General features: G+C 42.0%; 2 protein-coding genes across 7 annotated transcripts in view; both read left to right on the top strand.

Moving 5' to 3' along the window:
* LOC110528613 (NACHT, LRR and PYD domains-containing protein 1 homolog) overlaps nucleotides 1–9,910 on the top strand; it is a 64,494-nt gene extending 54,584 nt beyond the window's left edge. For 4 of the 6 annotated variants that reach the window (XM_090188305.1, XM_090188304.1, XM_090188302.1 and 1 more), the window contains exon 11: nucleotides 5,182–9,910. In XM_090188305.1, the coding sequence (XP_090044431.1) occupies nucleotides 5,182–5,516 (335 nt within the window). In that variant the 3' untranslated portion in view covers nucleotides 5,517–9,910. Of the gene's footprint in view, nucleotides 1–4,050; nucleotides 4,306–5,181 lie in introns of those variants that run through there. The other 2 variants (XM_090188307.1, XM_090188306.1) reach the window with 2 other exon arrangements.
* A 5,227-nt stretch (nucleotides 9,911–15,137) lies between these two features.
* On the top strand, nucleotides 15,138–19,346 carry LOC149980659 (protein NLRC3-like). Its single transcript, XM_090188278.1, has 3 exons — nucleotides 15,138–15,504; nucleotides 17,274–17,440; nucleotides 17,542–19,346. The coding sequence occupies exons 1-3, from the start codon at nucleotides 15,389–15,391 to the stop codon at nucleotides 19,344–19,346; spliced, it is 2,088 nt and encodes a 695-aa protein (XP_090044404.1). The 5' UTR covers nucleotides 15,138–15,388.
* Nucleotides 19,347–19,399: the final 53 nt, after the last annotated feature.

Below are 19,399 nucleotides of genomic sequence, written 5' to 3'. Positions count from 1 at the left end.
GGTTTTAGGCTGGGTTTCTGTTCAGCACTTTGGGATACCAGCTGATGTACGAAGGGCTTTATAAATACATTTGATTTGATATACTCAGTCATGGTACTACTTTCAGTGCTGGGACGGCAATTTTGTTTTCCTCAGGCTTAAGGGTGACTGGTATCTAGAGATTGTCAAGGGTTAGGTTTTAGTGGTCAATGTTTTTTTTGTAATGTTTCTGCTCCTGATGAGGGTACAGAGTCCATTGCTGTATTTCATCAAGTAATGGAAACCTTAAGACAGCGTGGCTTCTTGTCTGTCTGGTCTACTAACTGAGTTTGAGCCTTCTGATGTGTGGAGTGTAAAGAATGCAAAAGTTAGTCAGTAAACATGGTTAAAAATTAATGAAGGTGGTGTCGGTGCAGCAAGGTTAGACAGGTTGTATGTATCTGATCACTTCTGTAGTAGTTAATGAAGGTGGTCTCAGTGCAGCAAGGTTAGACAGGTTGTATGTATCTGAGCTCTACTGTAGTAGTTAATGAAGGTGGTGTCGGTGCAGCAAGGTTAGACAGGTTGTATGTATCTGATCACTACTGTAGTAGTTAATGAAGGTGGTCTCAGTGCAGCAAGGTTAGACAGGTTGTATGTATCTGATCACTACTGTAGTAGTTAATGAAGGTGGTCTCAGTGCAGCAAGGTTAGACAGGTTGTATGTATCTGAGCTCTACTGTAGTAGTTAATGAAGGTGGTGTCGGTGCAGCAAGGTTAGACAGGTTGTATGTATCTGAGCTCTACTGTAGTAGTTAATGAAGGTGGTGTCGGTGCAGCAAGGTTAGACAGGTTGTATGTATCTGAGCTCTACTGTAGTAGTTAATGAAGGTGGTGTCGGTGCAGCAAGGTTAGACAGGTTGTATGTATCTGATCACTACTGTAGTATTTAATGAAGGTGGTGTCGGTGCAGCAAGGTTAGACAGGTTGTATGTATCTGAGCTCTACTGTAGTAGTTAATGAAGGTGGTGTCGGTGCAGCAAGGTTAGACAGGTTGTATGTATCTGAGCTCTACTGTAGTATTTAATGAAGGTGGTGTTGGTGCAGCAAGGTTAGACAGGTTGTATGTATCTGAGCTCTACTGTAGTATTTAATGAAGGTGGTGTCGGTGCAGCAAGGTTAGACAGGTTGTATGTATCTGAGCTCTACTGTAGTAGTTAATGAAGGTGGTGTCGCTGCAGCAAGGTTAGACAGGTTGTATGTATCTGAGCTCTACTGTAGTAGTTAATGAAGGTGGTGTCAGGTTGTATGTATCTGAGCTCTACTGTAGTATTTAATGAAGGTGGTGTCGCTGCAGCAAGGTTAGACAGGTTGTATGTATCTGAGCTCTACTGTAGTAGTTAATGAAGGTGGTGTCAGGTTGTATGTATCTGAGCTCTACTGTAGTATTTAATGAAGGTGGTGTTGGTGCAGCAAGGTTAGACAGGTTGTATGTATCTGAGCTCTACTGTAGTATTTAAGGAAGGTGGTGTCGGTGCAGCAAGGTTAGACAGGTTGTATTATCTGAGCTCTACTGTAGTAGTTAATGAAGGTGGTCTCAGTGCAGCAAGGTTAGACAGGTTGTATGTATCTGAGCTCTACTGTAGTAGTTAATGAAGGTGGTGTCGGTGCAGCAAGGTTAGACAGGTGTTATGTATCTGAGCTCTACTGTAGTAGTTAATGAAGGTGGTGTTGGTGCAGCAAGGTTAGACAGGTTGTATGTATCTGAGCTCTACTGTAGTAGTTAATGAAGGTGGTGTCGGTGCAGCAAGGTTAGACAGGTTGTATGTATCTGATCACTACTGTAGTAGTTAATGAAGGTGGTGTCGGTGCAGCAAGGTTAGACAGGTTGTATGTATCTGAGTTCTACTGTAGTAGTTAATGAAGGTGGTGTCGGTGCAGCAAGGTTAAACAGGTTGTATTATCTGAGCTCTACTGTAGTATTTAATGAAGGTGGTGTCGGTGCAGCAAGGTTAGACAGGTTGTATTATCTGAGCTCTACTGTAGTAGTTAATGAAGGTGGTGTCGGTGCAGCAAGGTTAGACAGGTTGTATGTATCTGAGCTCTACTGTAGTAGTTAATGAAGGTGGTGTCGGTGCAGCAAGGTCAAACAGGTTGTATGTATCTGATCACTACTGCAGTACGGTTGTAAGGTGACATTACTCCTGAGGGTTTTTCTGATCACCATATTGTTACTGTTGATATTCACTTGTCATGTCCATGAAGGTTCACCTTATTGGTATTTCAACATGAAGATATTACATGACGCAATGTTTTGGGAAAGGTTTTTGGTGTTTTGGGAAAAATTGAGGGTTATTAATTTGAATTTAGAATCTTTGAGACAATGGTGGGTGGTTGGGAAGGCCCAAATACGTGTGTCTTGTCAACAGTATACTGCTCCGTCTAGTATTGAGTTAAAGAGACTATCAGGGCCCTTAAACAGGACATCACATCTATTGAATTGAAGTTGCTCACTCAGATGGACCCCGGAGCCCCTGGCATCAATGTTTTACAATCTGAGTTCTATAAGCACTGGGGTGCTACCCCAGCTGTCTATTGGGGGGGATTTTTATGAAGTGGTGTGTGAATCTTGTCATGAGTATTCTCTTCCTGTATCCTGTCAACGTGTTGTGCTTTCATTGTTGCAAAAGGGGGGGATTTGGCCCTTTTAAAAAAAACTGCCAACTTGTTGCATTGCTGTGTGCAGAATTTTAAATGATATCTACGTGTCTCTCAAACAGGTATATAGAATGAAGAAGGCTTTTGATCGTGTGGACCACCATGTTTAAAACAATGAAAGCCTTTGGGTTTGGGGATGTTTTTTTTGTCTTGGATGAGTTTACTGTCTGCTGGGGCCTCGTGTATGGGGAGGGTGGGTTGAGCTGCCCCATCCCCATCCAAAGGGGCATCAGGCAGGGATGCCCAATTTCAGGACTGATATATTGTCTAAAGTTAAACTGTTACATTGGTGCCGTGACCCGGATCACTGGTTGCTGCGGAAAAGGAGGAGGTCAAAAGGGAGGTGAGTGTAACCGGTGTGAAATGGCTAGCTAGTTAGCGGTGGTGCGCGCTAATAGCATTTCAATCAGTGACGTCACTTGCTCTAAGACCTTGAAGTAGTGGTTCCCCTTGCTCTGCAAGGGCCACGGCTTATGTGGGGCGATGGGTAACGATGCCAAGAGGGTGACTGTTGACGTGTGCAGAGCGTCCCTGGTTCGCGCCCAGGTTGGGGCGAGGGGATGGGTGTAAAGTCTAAACTGTTACACAAGGCCTGGTGGACATCTCTTCTTGGATCATGGCTTTCTGGCTTCATGCAGCCCAGAGACTGTTGTACTGTGACGGTTCTAGCTGGGTGGATACAGCCGACACATTGATGAGGAGAGCAGGCTGTTTTGCTTAGACAAGCAACTTTTCCTCTTAAAGATGGAGGGGGGTGATTTGTCTGGCCTGACTCCATTCTATGAGTCTGTTATGCAGGCTTGGAGAGTTTCCTCTTAAAGCTGGAGGGGGGGGGGTGATTTGTCTGGTCTGACTCCATTCTATAAGTCTATTATACAGGCTTGGAGAGTTTTCACCATGTTGGGGAGGGGTGTCCATTCTGTGCTGAGTCTGAAACTCTGACACATCTGTTCTTACAGTGTCCCAGGTTGGTCGAGATGATTGACCTGATCACTGGTTGGTTCTCAGCTCTGGGAGAGGTTTTTTCTTCCCAAATGTTTATATTTGGGACAAAGTACAGGTTTAGTAGAAGGGGTGTTGTTCTCTTACTTAACTTTGTGTCAGGGGCAGCTAAATTATCAATTTGATAGACATGAAAGAACAGTATTCGGGAACAGGGGACTGTGGACGTGCTGGAGGGGATGTTGGCAGCCAGACTGAGGGTTGAGTTTGCCTGTTACAAAATGGTTAACATTGATCTGTTTGAGTATATGGGGTATTTAGAGGCTGTTGTTTTTAGTTACTGTGGCGGAAGATTTGGTGTTGTGTTTTTAATTAATGTTTAACCATGTTTTTGTTTAACCTCTCTCGCTCTCTCTCCCTCCCTCCCCCCAGAGGATTCATCTCATACATAGAGACACCACACCAAGCTTTTTCAAGGTGGATATGGAAATTACAGGGATTGAGATGGAGTTAATCGGTGATGATGAGAGGATAGTATGGAAAGAAACTGTACAAAAATGTAGGAGAACATGTCAATCACAACTTTTTCTGACAGATACTATTTAGTGATATAACCAATGTATGTTTCTTTCAGATGAATTCATCACTGAAACCCATTCAACTAGTAAGTAAACATGAGAGATACAAACCAATGACTTGAGGGTCAGTCAACATGGTTTACTGTAGGACCCGGACTAGTCCTGATTATAAAAGACTGTCTTCAAGAACAATGACATCTCCTCCAGGACTTGATGTAGATTAGCCTGGTTCTGAATGCCCCAATGACATCTCCTCCAGGACGTGATGTAGATTAGCCTGGTTCTGAATGCCCCAATGACATCTCCTCCAGGACGTGATGTAGATTAGCCTGGTTCTGAATGCCCCAATGACATCTCCTCCAGGACTTGATGGAGATTAGCCTGGTTCTGAATGCCCCAATAACATCTCCTCCAGGACTTGATGTAGATTATCCTGGTTCTGAATGCCCCAATGACATCTCCTCCAGGACTTGATGTAGATCAGCCTGGTTCTGAATGCCCCAATGACATCTCCTCCAGGAGTTGATGTAGATTAGCCTGGTTCTGAAAGCCCCAATGACATCTCCTCCAGGACTTGATGTAGATTAGCCTGGTTCTGAATGCCCCAATGACATCTCCTCCAGGACGTGATGTAGATTAGCCTGGTTCTGAATGCCCCAATGACATCTCCTCCAGGACGTGATGTAGATTAGCCTGGTTCTGAATGCCCCAATGACATCTCCTCCAGGACTTGATGTAGATTATCCTGGTTCTGAATGCCCCAATGACATCTCCTCCAGGAGTTGATGTAGATTAGCCTGGTTCTGAGTGCCCCAGTCTGTTTTTCTATGTCTGTGAAACCGTCCCTAAATGTGAATATGTGATATGTTCAGGTCGTTATTGTAAAAGAGAATGTTTTCTCAATACTTTTATTTTAGGAGTCTGCTTCTAAATGACTGAAATGTAAATGTACAAATGTAGTTATATTGTAACCTAACTCTCTCAGGTGCTGTGTCGGGGGCAGGAGGTCCGGCTGAGAGCAGTCTGACTGGTTCTGCAGTGCAGCAGCTGCGTTCTGTACGGACAGAGTTTGTGAAACGAGTATCAGGACCTGTCCTGGATGGTCTGCTGGACAGACTCCTGCAACACACAGTCATCAACCAGGAGGAAATGGAGTCAGTGAAGGTGATAGCTGAGAGGGCAGAGAAGGCACGTGACATCATCGACATGGTGTTGAGAAAAGGAAATGAGTCGTGTTCCAGGATGATCAACCTTCTTCGGGAGATTGACCCCTGTCTTTGTTCACAGCTTCAGATCAACAGTGTTGGGGTACCAACATAATGGTAGAATGGATAGTAACAGTGTTGGGGTACCAACCTAATGGTAGAATGGATAGTAACAGTGTTGGGGTACCAACCTAATGGTAGAATGGGTAGTAACAGTGTTGGGGTACCAACCTAATGGTAGAATGGATAGTAACAGTGTTGGGGTACCAACCTAATGGACAGTAACAGTGTTGGGGTATCAACCTACTGGTAGAATGGGTAGTAACAGTGTTGGGGTATCAACCTAATGGTAGAATGGATAGTAACAGTGTTGGGGTACCAACCTAATGGTAGAATGGATAGTAACAGTGTTAGGGTACCAACCTAATGGTAGAATGGATAGTAACAGTGTTGGGGTTCCAACCTAATGGTAGAATGGATAGTAACAGTGTTAGGGTACCAACCTAATGGTAGAATGGATAGTAACAGTGTTGGGGTATCAACCTACTGGTAGAATGGGTAGTAACAGTGTTGGGGTATCAACCTACTGGTAGAATGGACAGTAACAGTGTTGGGGTACCAACCTAATGGTAGAATGGATAGTAACAGTGTTGGGGTACCAGCCTATGGGTAGAATGGGTAGTAACAGTGTTGATCCTGATCCTAGACCAATTAAATATAGTTTTTGGTTCCTAACATGGTTCCATAGTGCTCTTGTTTGAGTTTTAACATGATAAAGAGAAAGTATTCTGTTTCTGGGTAGTTTACTGTACACACACCTGTTACATATACACCTGTTACAAAGATACCTGTTACATATACACCTGTTACAAAGATACCTGTTACATACACACCTGTTACATCATTCATACACACTTGTCACATACACACCTGTTGCATACACACCTGTTGCATACACACCTTTTGCATACACACCTGTTGCATACACACCTGTTACAAAGATACCTGTTGCATACACACCTGTTCCGTGATCAGTCATACACACCTGTTACATACACACCTGTTGCATACACACCTGTTGCATACACACCTTTTGCATACACACCTGTTGCATACACACCTGTTACAAAGATACCTGTTGCATACACACCTGTTCCGTGATCAGTCATACACACCTGTTACATACACACCTGTTCCGTGATCAGTCATACACACATCTGCTAGGATCATAACACACCTGTTACATGATCATTCATACACACCTGTTACATAAACACCTGTTATGTGATCATTCATACACACCTGTTATGTGATCAGTCATACACACCTGTTACATAAACACCTGTTATGTGATCATTCATACACACATCTGCTAGGATCATAACACACCTGTTCAGAAATACCAGACAAAGAATATAAAAGGGGTGACCAAGATCCAATCATGGACTGAGATTACAGTTGAAAACACAGCTACACACAACGGAAATCTGCTTATGGCATTAAATTAGCTTTATATGTGAGGTAACCAATCAGAAAGCTAGTTGATGGCCGGTAAACCAATCAGAAAGCTAGTTGATTCCGTATGAACCTAAAGTGGTCTTAGTGATATCAACCCTCCTCCCAGAGAGCTACTGGGTCTGCAGGCTTTTGCTTCAGCCCTGCTCTAACACACCTCATTCTGCCAGTCAAGGTTCTGATTAGACTGGTTAGTAGAATCAGGTGTGTTAGAGCAGGGTCGGAGTGAAAGCCTGCACGGCCAGTAGTATCTCTCCAGGAGTAGGTTTGGCGGTCCCGTTTTAATTCTACATATTCCTCTATCTCCATGGCAACCCCCTGAGCATGACCCTCGACCTTTACTGATCAGCCAAAGCTGTCCCAAATGGCATCCTATTCCCCATAGAGAGCCCTATGGGCCCTGGTCATATTAGTGCACTCCATAGGGAATAGGGCGAAGCAGTACATTATATAAGGAGGAGGGTGCTATTTGAGGGTGTGACCGTAGACAACAGTCAGAGTTTGTGTGATTGTCTCTGGTTTAGAGGTGACAGTCTTGTGTGCCAAGATGAGGGGGTAGAGGAGTCTAGAGCTGTGTTTGAATACCCATACTAACATACTGTATATTACATACTTAATGAGTATATACTACATACTATTCGTTCATTTTAGTATACTGTATACTACATACTTAATGAGTATATACTACATACTATTAGTTCATTTTAGTATACTGTATACTACATACTTAATGATTATATACTACATACTATTAGTTCATTTTAGTATACTGTATACCACATACTTAATGAGGATATACTACATACTATTAGTTCATTTTAGTATACTGTATACTACATACTTAATGATTATATACTACATACTATTAGTTAATTTTAGTATACTGTAACCGACCAGCTCGTTGCCTTCTCTACCGGAAGTTGATGCTGTTGCTATGCAACCTCTTGCTAGCTAGTTAGCGTAACAAATTACTAGTTAGACATTGTTCGACTTTGGGTGTGTTATTAAATTAAATCTGGAGTGCTGGACGCTCAGACAGAGGAGTAGGGTTGATTTGAGCTTTCTGGTGCTGCTGGAAACAATTTAATTACGCTTTTTTTCCCCCGATGTTTACTGACACTGGTCATATTCAACGGGTGTTGAGCGCCTCGTAAATTCATTATTCTGCGCTCTGGTCTCTCAGGCGAGATGCTCTGAAATCGGAGTAGAGACAGAGAGAATTTACGAAAACACAACGACTATACCATTTAGCTAAGCTAAGAATGACGGGAATAATCAAGTCAATAAGCGTTGAGTAGTTAGTTAGCCTGTAGTTAATATACTGACACGTTTGATGTATAAGTAGCCAACTACTGTAGCGTTAGGTAGGTAGCTAACATACCGGTACATACAGCTGTAATGATATGATGTGTGGTTCGTAAGGACAGCGTAGCTAGCAAATTATCAGCCAACATAACGTGTAAGGTAATTTATTTGAAAAGTAATTACTTTCTTACATTGCTCAACATTTTCTTAACATTTGTCAAAATTTGTTAAAGCAATTAATTTGTATCCGCTGTCGTTGGACTTCAGCGACATACTTTCCACTATTTTCTTCAAATCTGAAAACTATGTGAAGCCCCGCCCACTTCATGAAGAATTGCATTATGGGCCCTCAAGTACGGAATTAGTGTGTTCTGCTTGTAAATTTAATATTTTGGCGAATACGTACGAGATCCGGGAACTTTTGGCAAACTAAACTATATCATACTATGACCAATAAGCATACTATATACTCAATTCACGTCACAAATAGTACGGTTAGTGTGGTTAGTATGAGTATTAGAAAACGAACTTCCATCTGAAATTACACCCTATTGGAGGAGATGAGGAGAGTCTAGGATTACCATCTGAAATGACACCCTATTGGAGGAGATGAGGGGAGTGGAGGATTACCATCTGAAATGACACCCTATTGGAGGAGATGAGGGGAGTCTAGGATTACCATCTGAAATGACACCCTATTGGAGGAGATGAGGGGAGTGGAGGATTACCATCTGAAATGACACCCTATTGGAGGAGATGAGGGGAGTGGAGGATTACCATCTGAAATGACACCCTATTGGAGGAGATGAGGGGAGTCTAGGATTACCATCTGAAATGACACCCTATTGGAGGAGATGAGGGGGTCGAGGACTACCATCTGAAATGACACCCTATTGGAGGAGATTGTAAACATGTATTGTATATATATTGTAAACATGTATTGTTATGTTATTGGAATGTACCTACTGTATTTGCATACTCACTGTGAATGTGTCTGGGAAACTGGCTCTAAGTATTTGGCATTCAACTTAAAACCACATAAATGTATTTGATGAATATATTGTACAGTGTTGGCCTGTTAGAGGTTCATGAGAGAGGCTGAATATCAACACAACCATCTCAGTCTATCAGCAGTTTTCTCAGTGAGAGCCTCACGTCTGGAACACATTGACCATTGACAGACATACGGAGCTGTGTAACCTGTCACCCCTTTACCAATGACTTGAGAGTGGTTGAAGGACAAATAAGGAGCTGTTAACCTGTCACCCCTTTACCAATGACTTGAGAGTGGTTGAAGGACAAATAAGGAGCTGTTAACCTGTCACTCCTTTCCCAATGACTTGAGAGTGTCTGAAGGACATATAAGGAGCTGTTAACCTGTCACTCCTTTACCAATGACTTGAGAGTGTCTGAAGGACATATAAGGAGCTGTGTGACCTGTCACTCCTTTACCAATGACTTGAGTGGTTGAAGGACATATAAGGAGCTGTGTGACCTGTCACTCCTTTACCAATGACTTGAGAGTGTCTGAATGACATTTAAGGAGCTGTTCAACCTACGTTGATCTACCTGCCCAGGAACTACAGTTAAACTAGCTAGCTGGCTAAATCTGTCACATTTACAGAAATGATGACTGATGTGAAGTACCTCTGTCAAATACATTTTCAATAAATGACAGGAAAAGGAATGGAATGTATTTGTCTGTGCATGTCTATCTCTGAATGTGTGTTGGTCTCTGTGTGTGAATGTGTCTTTGATTAGTGTGATTAGTTCAATGTAACTTCACATTATAAATAGTATAATTTTAACTTCATATGCTATACATTATAATCATTATTTTGGGGGAGTTTGCAGAATCATTGTCTATCATTGGTTACCCATCCTATCATGTTACCATAACAACACAGATATGACCGTCTTGCGTCCTTCTGCCGAACCTGGTTGTTGTCACACTGCCCTCTGCTGGTAGCACTGCAAAACATCACTCAATCAAATCCTGATATAAAATAATACAAAATGCACTTTTACCAGATAGAATATGAATTCATGGGCTGAATTCTGGCATTAAGTGTATGAAAACGTTACATGACATGAATGTGAATATATAATATAAACTGATACATGTTGAACCAGCCCACTGTGTTGAAATAGGAAGTACATTTATAAGGAAGTGAAGGAAGAAACTGACAATATCGGTAGAAGAAAAATGTTTCTAAGGTTTGTACTGTACCGTTCTTTTACAATTTTATGGAGAAAAGAGGTTTGGAGGAGTTAGGCCATCGCACAGGTAAGACATCCACAAAATGGTTAAGTTATTACAATACTGATTTCAACTTTCAATAATGATTATTTTAGGCTTCCTTACATTGATGCTGATTCATATCGATCAGCCTAGTCAATATGAATCAATGTTATATTATAGTCTACAGGGCTATGAGGTAGGTAGGGTATGGGCGATTGACTGCACATGACCGTGATTATTGTCTTTGCGCTCTTTCACTTCCCGGAGGAAGACCCGTCACGTAAACTAGTTTCTTTGAAAAATAAAAGTAATTCTCGTCAATTCGGGCAAGTAAAAGTGACATGCGGCAATGGGTATTGAAACTGAATGAAGGGCTTATGTGAAAAGTTTTTGCCGCGATCACAACAACTGGGAACAACTGGGAGCTCTGAAAAATACGATGTCAGCTCTCGAGAAAGAGGACGGTTCAAATCGATTTTTCCCAGTCAGATTTAGTTTTTTACCGAGATCCCTGTGGTTTTGAATGCGACATTAAGTTGATAAACTCAGAAAGGTGGTGATCTGCTTTGCTCACTAGTTACCACATCCACAAAGTAAGAAGGTCCGCCTACCCGACCAATCAGATGAGGGAGTGTGATGACGCAATAGCTTACCCGACCAATCATATGGTTGCGGGAAACGCTGCAATCTCCAAATGGGTAAATCTCGAGTTCAAGTTTTGAGGACCAAATAACGAAACACATTCAGGAACAAGAACTGGCAACGTCACTAAAATTCATAACATCTGGAAAATACAAACGTTTTGGCCAAAGAATTAAGTGGGCGTTTTTCTTTTTTTCAATAACTAGTATTTAAATGATTAGATCAACTGTTTGTTTTTTACGCACTACAAAGCCTTGACAAGAATGACGCGCTCGGCCCACTATTTATTGTTTCTGCAGTAAGTAAGGATTCACCCTCTTCAGAGAATTATTGTGTAACTTATCTGCAGGTAATCGTTGTTTTGAGCTCAAAAAGCACCTCGTAGCTGTATGTAAACCAGGGAGCGAAATGAGCAGCTCTTTCACCGATGCAATTCGGTTACCGACGTTCACCAAAAAGATCCGTTCAAAAACAACCTGTCGTTATCGAACGACCCATCACTAGTTGAAACGGGAAATATTTGTATAAGGAAGTAGAGGAAGTAACGGACGTTATCGTCGAAGAAACATGTTTCAGAGGTTTGTAGCTTTCTTTTACAATGTAATGTAGAAAAGTATTTTTGAGAAGTTAGTTCATCATAAAGAGAGAGATGATTTAGGGTTTAGGACATCCGCCAAGTTAATACAATATTTATTTAAACGTTCAAGAATGATTATTTTAGGTTTATTTACGTTGGTATTGATTCATAGTGATTAGCCTAATCAATAAGATCCAATGTGATGTGAGAAAGGCTACAGGGCTATGAGGTATGGTATTGTTGTTATAGGCTACAGGGCTATGAGGTATGGTTTTATTGTTATAGGCTACAGGGCTATGAGGTATGGTATTATTGTTATAGGCTACAGGGCTATGAGGTATGGTATTATTGTTATAGGCTACAGGGCTATGAGGTATGGTATTATTGTTATCGGTGATTGACAGCACATTAAGGTGATTATTATCTGAGGAAACTGGCTCACTTTCACTTCCCGAAAGAAGACATCGGAATTATGTATATTATGTATAGCTGTCAATAAGTAAAATAGTCTGCCTCGTCAAGTAAATGTGACGTTCAACAATGTGCGTAGGAACTATTTAAGTGTAGGGCTAAATCACATGTCAACTTTAAAGCTTTCTGGTGACAGATGAGGAAGGCAGTGGTCTGTTTGACGAACTGCAGATGCGCTCGAAATACGTCACCGGCTCATCTATGCGCGTTTTGAACCCCGGGCTGAATCATCACAACAACTTTTCTCAGAATGAAAACCCCGGTGCGCCGGGCGAGATAAACTGATCGCACCTCAAGTGAACTCAAGCAGAACATGAGTCTCTTCACTAAACCAGGGATGTGCAACTGGCGGCCCGCAACCAATAATAATAATAAAAACATTGTTTTGGAACTCAGTCTGGGTCTCAACTTCCTGTTGACCGTTAGATTAATAGAAAACACATGGTGCAGTTTGTAAATGTGGTTGAGCATCAGCAGTCAGTCTATTAGCCCATGTTAGCTGCATGTTTTTAGATTGGTAAATTAGTCTAGCGGCTAAACTTGTAGTAAGCATGGTTGAATTACCAACCGGGGTGGGTCCCATTGATCATCAGTTAACATATTAAAAACTGTTAACATTTACCTCCACTCTATGGCAACATGTCCCCATGGCAACATGAGTAGGATTATCTGTAAATCTGAAAATGTTTTCTCCTGACCCATGGGGGTGTATGGATGTGGGTATGCAGACCCACGAGACACTGAGGCCCCTCATGATGACTGACATTTTTTTGTGGCCCCCACCTTATCAATATTCTCCATCCCTGCACTAAATGATAAGGAGAGGGAACTACCTGAATTTGTCCAATAGAAACTCTCGTTGTTGAAACATTTTGCTCTCCTACCACATTAATTATCCTAACCTGCCACGTTAATTATCCTAACCTGCCACGTTAATTATCCTAACCTACGACGTTAATAATCCTAACCTGCCACATTAGTCATCCTAACCTGCCACGTTAATTATCCTTAATCTGAGGTAATGGTTAGGCACAAGGTTAGCAGTGTGGTTAAGGTCAGGTTTAAAACCTGTTTGGGATAGGGGGCAGCATTTTCATGTTTGGATGAAAAGCGTGCCCAGAGTAAACATCCTGCTACTCAGGCCCAGAAGCTAATATATGCATATTATTAGTTGTATTGGATAGAAAACAATCTGAAGTTTCTAAAACTGTTTGAATGATGTCTGTGAGTATAACAGAACTCATATGGCAGGCGAAAACCTGAGAAAAATCCAACCAGGAAGTTGGAAATCTGAGGTTTGTAGTTTTTCAACTCATTGCCTATCGAATATACATGTTATATGTTATTGTTATTATAAATACAATATAATATGGTCATAATAGTTTATAGGCCATAATAGTTTGTAGGACAAACCATTCAGACGCTACATAAGATTTTGTGAGAAAAACGATTTTCGGGATGTCTCGTGGTCTGACAAACACCGTTGAAGCTCTGCCATCTTCAACCGCAGATGCGGAAGGGCGATATCGACGGATTCATAGACGAAGCTATGGATGCAAGGACTGACCAGACATTATATCAACGTTAAATTACAGTTTTAACCATGTTTTAAGGCTACGGTGATTGTTTACAAACATTGGAGTAAAACACGCTTATATTTTGGGTTCTGATGCAGTACGACAGTTGAACTGAACTCATGAGGCATTTGTAAGTTCTATTCTTCAAGAATGGATAAGTATTGTCACGAATTGGCTCAAAGCCCGTAACAAAAGGGAGACAACGTGGAGATAAGGAGTAAGAAAACATATATTTATTAAATAAAGTAAACGAAGTTCAAGATACAATGGTAATGGTGTAATCAGTCATGTAAGTCAGTGTTTTGCATGAATGTGATAATGCAGGGTGTTGAAAGGTGCCAAAGCAAACAACCAAAAACCACCAAGATACACAACAAAATCCAAAAGGTGTCTGCATGGAGTGTCCTCCAAGAATGGGGAAGTGGTGTATTTGTCCTTGGAGACAGTGGACCCAGGTGTGTCTGCATGGAGTCTCCTCCAAGAATGGGGAAGTGGTGTATTTGTCCTTGGACACACCGGGCCCAGGTGTTCCCCATGTAGCTGACGACCCTCCAAACTCCGCCCACCGGCATCCTAATAAGGAAACGAGAACAAAGAGAGAATACGGCAGACAGAGTGGGAGGGTCGTCACAGTATACAGTATATCATTAATTCATAAGTCCAAAAATGGATGTAGCAACTAAGGATTCTAGCTTTAAAGACCCAAAGCAGGCATGTTTATATCAATAACAAATCATTTCTGGTTAACAATTAATGAAGTACTTTGCTGTAATGGATTTCCCCAAAAAAATGGTCTGTTATGGAATCAGGGGATCCAACCAGGTAGACTAGCTGTTGTTATGAAGTCAGGGAATCCAACCAGGTAGACTAGCTGTTGTTATGGAGTCAGGGGATCCAACCAGGTAGTCTAGCTGTTGTTATGAAGTCAGGGAATCCAACCAGGTAGACTAGCTGTTGTTATGGAATCTGGGGATCCAACCAGGTCGACTAGCTGTTGTTATGGAGTCAGCTAATGGGGATCCAACCAGGTAGACTAGCTGTTGTTATGGAATCAGGGGATACAACCAGGTAGACTAGCTGTTGTTATGGAGTCAGGGGATCCAACCAGGTAGACTAGCTGTTGTTGTGGAATCAGCAAATGGGGATCCAAGTCAAATCAAATGAATAACATATTGGACTGTGTATCTTTAATAACATAGTGGACTGTGAATCTTTAATAACATAGTGGACTGTGTATCTTTAATAACATATTGGACTGTGTATCTTTAATAACATAGTGGACTGTGTATCTTTAATAACATAGTGGACTGTGTATCTTTAATAAAATAGTGGACTGTGTATCTTTAATAACATAGTGGACTGTGTATCTTTAATAACATAGTGGACTGTGTATCTTTAATAACATAGTGGACTGTGTATGTTGGATACAATATGAAGTCGCTGATTGAACTCTTTGACCACAGATAGTAAATATGTTGTCATTGTTAATGGTTCTTCAACAATGTTCAGAAATATTGACTGTTCTGTTATTTCTTATTGTAGCTGAGTGAGTTTTGACTTAGATCAAAATTAGTCTCTCTGGGGAGAGAGAGGAGGAGACCACTGCCTCTAAAATTAGTCTCTCTGGGGAGAGAGAGGAGGGGACTACTGCCTTTAAAATGAGTCTCTCTGGGGAGAGAGAGGAGGAGACCACTGCCTCTAAAATTAGTATCTTTGGGGAGAGAGAGGACGGGACCACTGCCTCTAAAATTACTCAAGACACCAGTTCAAAGTGGTAAGAGATTAAATGTAAAATATACATTTCTCTTAAAGATATAAAACTAAAGGGAAAAGTGTTCCCAACATTTTTGAGAATGACACAAATATTCGTTTTCACAAAGTCTGCTGCCTCAGTGTCTTTAGATATTTTTGTCAGATGTTACTATGGAATACTGAAGTTTAATTACAAGCATTTCATACGTGTCAAAGGCTTTTATTGACAATTACATGAAGTTGATGCAAAGAGTCAATATTTGCAGTGTTGACCCTTCTTTTTCAAGACCTCTGCATTCCGCCCTGGCATGCTGTCAATTAACTTCTGGGCCACATCCTGACTGATGGCAGCCCATTCTTGCATAATCAATGCTTGGAGTTTGTCAGAATTTATGGGGTTTTGTTTGTCCACCCACCTGTTGAGGATTGACCAAAAGTTCTCAATGGGATTAAGGTCTGGGGAGTTTCCTGGCCATGGACCCAAAATATTGATATTTTTTTCTTCCCCGAGCCACTTAGTTATCACTTTTGCCTTATGATAAGGCGCTCCATCATGCTGGAAAAGGCATGGTTCGTCACCAAACTGTTTCTGGATGGTTGGGAGAAGTTGTTCTCAGAGAATGTGTTGGTACCATTCTTTATTCATGGCTGTGTTCTTAGGCAAAATTGTGAATGAGCCCACTCCCTTAGCTGAGAAGCAACCCCACACATGAATGGTCTCAGGATGCTTTACTGTTGGCATGACACAGGACTGATGGTAGCGCTCACCTTGTCTTCTCCGGACAAGCTTTTTTCTGGATGCCCCAAACAATCGGAAAGGGGATTCATCAGAGAAAATGACTTTACCCCAGTCCTCAGCAGTCCAATCCCTGTACCTTTTGCAGAATATCAGTCTGGCCCTGACTTTTTACCTGGAGAGAAGTGGCTTCTTTGCTGCCCTTCTTGACACCAGGCCATCCTCCAAAAGTCTTCACCTCACTGTGCGTGCAGATGCACTCACACCTGCCTACTGCCATTCCTGAGCAAACTCTGTACTGGTGGTGCCCCGATTCTACAGCTGAATCAACTTTAGGAGACGGTGCTTTCGCTTTCTGGAATTTGGAAGCCCTGAAGCCTTCATTCACAACAATTGAACCGCTCTCCTTGAAGCTCTTGATGATCCGATAAATGGTTGATTTAGTTGCGATCTTACTGGCAGCATTATCCTTGCCCGTGAATCCCTTTTATTGTGCTAAGCAATGATGACAGCACGTGTTTCCTTGCAGGTAACCGTGGTTGACAGAGGAAGAACAATGATTCCAAACACAACCCTCCTTTTGAAGCTTCCAGTCTGTTATTCAAACTCAATCAGCATGACAGAGTGATCTACAGCCTTATCCTCATCAACACTCGCACCTGTGTTAAGGAGAGAATCACTGACATGATGTCGGCTGGTCCTTTTGCGGCAGGGCTGAAATGCAGTGGAAATGTTTTTGGGGGATTCAGTTCATTTGCAAGAGGGGCTTTGAAAATCATCTGATCACTCTTCATAACATTCTGGAGTATATGCAAATTTATATCATACAAACAGAGGCAGCAGACTTTGTGAAAATTTATATTCATTCTCAAAACTTTTGGCCATGACTGTACATCATTCATTTAAAAGGCCAAAAATGGATTTAACAATTGCAGACTGTAGCTTTAAAAGAAACATCAGGACTTCTAGAAGTTCCACTATACAGTTGTTAAAATGAAGTAGATGAGGATTTGATGTGATATTGATGAGGTGTTCTGTCTCCCTGTTTTGTTCAGTGTCCAGAAGCCCAGAGCAGAGTCACCTACAACCAGCCTGCTATCAATGAAGAGTGATCAGCCACCTGCTTTCAGCCAGGAACCATTAACAGATGACAATAAGAAAGTCGAGAGTTTGGACAGTGAGGATGTAATAAAGATCACACCCAACCTTCTGGACAGAAGAAGTAAGACTGTGTTTCATACAATATCACAAAGAACGGTACAAAGGCCCTTATAAAACACACACACAAACTGATGAGTCCCAACTCTCATTGTTTTCCTACAGGTCAAACTCTGCTGACAGTCCAACAAGACGTTAAGGCTAAACTGAAACACAAGTATCAACACATATCTGAAGGAATTGGACACCATGGAAATCAAAGTTTGTTCAAGGACATCTACACAGACCTCTACATCACAGAGGGTGGAAGTGGAGGGCTCAATAATGAACATGAGATTAGACAGATCGAGATGGCATCCAAGAAACTAACCACACAAGAGACACCAATCAAATGCAACGACATCTTCAAGCCTTTACCTGGACAAGACAAACCTATCAAAACTGTGCTGACCAAAGGAATCGCTGGCATTGGAAAAACAGTCTCTGTGCAGAAGGTCATCCTTGACTGGGCAGAAGGAAAAGCAAATCAGGACGTTCATTTCATGTTTCCTCTTCCTTTCCGTGATCTGAACCTGAAAAAGGACCAATACAGTCTGATGCAACTTCTTGCCCACTACTTCTCAGAGCTGAAAGAGATTGACAGCATTGAAGATGGTGAAACCAAAACTGTTTTCATTTTTGATGGTCTGGATGAGTGTCGACTTCCTCTAGACTTCAAAAACAATGAGAAATGCTGTGATGTCACGAAACCAACCTCAGTGGACGTGCTGCTGACAAACCTCATTAAGGGGAATCTGCTTCCTTCTGCTCTCCTCTGGATTACCTCAAGGCCTGCAGCAGCCAATCAGATCCCTCCTGAGTGTGTTGACCAGGTGACAGAGGTACGAGGGTTCAATGATCCACAGAAGGAGGAGTATTTCAGGAAGAAAATCACAGATCAGAACCTGGCCAATGAAATCATCAAGCACATGAAGACATCAAGGAGCCTCCACATCATGTGCCACATGCCAGTGTTCTGTTGGTTATCAGCCACTGTCCTTGAGATGATGCTGAAAGAGGCAGAGAAGGATGACGTCCCCAAAACTCTGACCCAGATGTACTCACACTTCATTCTCATCCAAATCATTGTGAAGAACAAGAAGTACAACAAAGCCACAGAGACAAACCCCAAGGAACTGTCTCAGTCAGACAAAGAGATGATCCTGAAACTGGCAAAGCTGGCTTTCCAACAGCTGCAGAAGGGCAACCTGATCTTCTATGAGGAGGACCTGAGAGAGTGTGGCCTTGATGTCACAGAGGCATCAGAGTACTCAGCATTGTGTACAGAGATCTTTAAAGAAGAATCTGGGGTGTACCAAGACAAGGTCTACAGCTTTGTGCATCTGAGCATTCAGGAGTTTCTAGCAGCAGTGCATGCTTTAGAATCATGTCTGGACAAGAAGGAAAATGTTTTCTCCCCCACTAGTGATGATGAAGAGAAGGAGTCAATCCAGTTGTCGGACTTACACAGGAGAGCAGTGGACCAGGCCTTGAAGAGTAAGAATGGACACCTGGACCTGTTCCTCCGCTTCCTTCTGGGTCTTTCACTGGAGTCCAATCAGAATCTGTTACGAGGCCTTCTGACACAGACAGGAAGTACAACACAGACCAATGAGGAAACAGTTAACAGAACAGTCAGGTACCTTTCAGACAAGATCAACCAGGAATCCTCACCAGAAAGGATCATCAACTTGTTCCACTGTCTGAATGAACTTGGTGCCAATTCTCTTGTTGAAGACATGCAGACCTCCCTGCGTTCAGGAACTCTTTCTGAAACAGAGCTAGAACCTGACCAATGTTCAGCCCTGGCCTACCTGTTACTGATGTCAGAGGAGGTGCTGGAGGAGTTTGACATGAAGACATACAACACGTCAAAGGAAGGTTATCAGAGGTTGCTGCCGGTAGTGAGAACCTGCAAGAGAGCACTGTAAGTTCTGTTATTGAGTTGATGTTTACAGTATCATTATAATGAAGGACTTGTATA

This window comes from Oncorhynchus mykiss, chromosome 10 (assembly GCF_057628025.1).
Source record: "Oncorhynchus mykiss isolate SJ-2025 chromosome 10, ASM5762802v1, whole genome shotgun sequence".
Taxonomy (NCBI): Eukaryota; Metazoa; Chordata; class Actinopteri; order Salmoniformes; family Salmonidae; genus Oncorhynchus; species Oncorhynchus mykiss.
The sequence above is the reverse complement of the archived record's forward strand: the minus strand, read 5'-3'. Positions and strand labels throughout refer to the sequence as shown.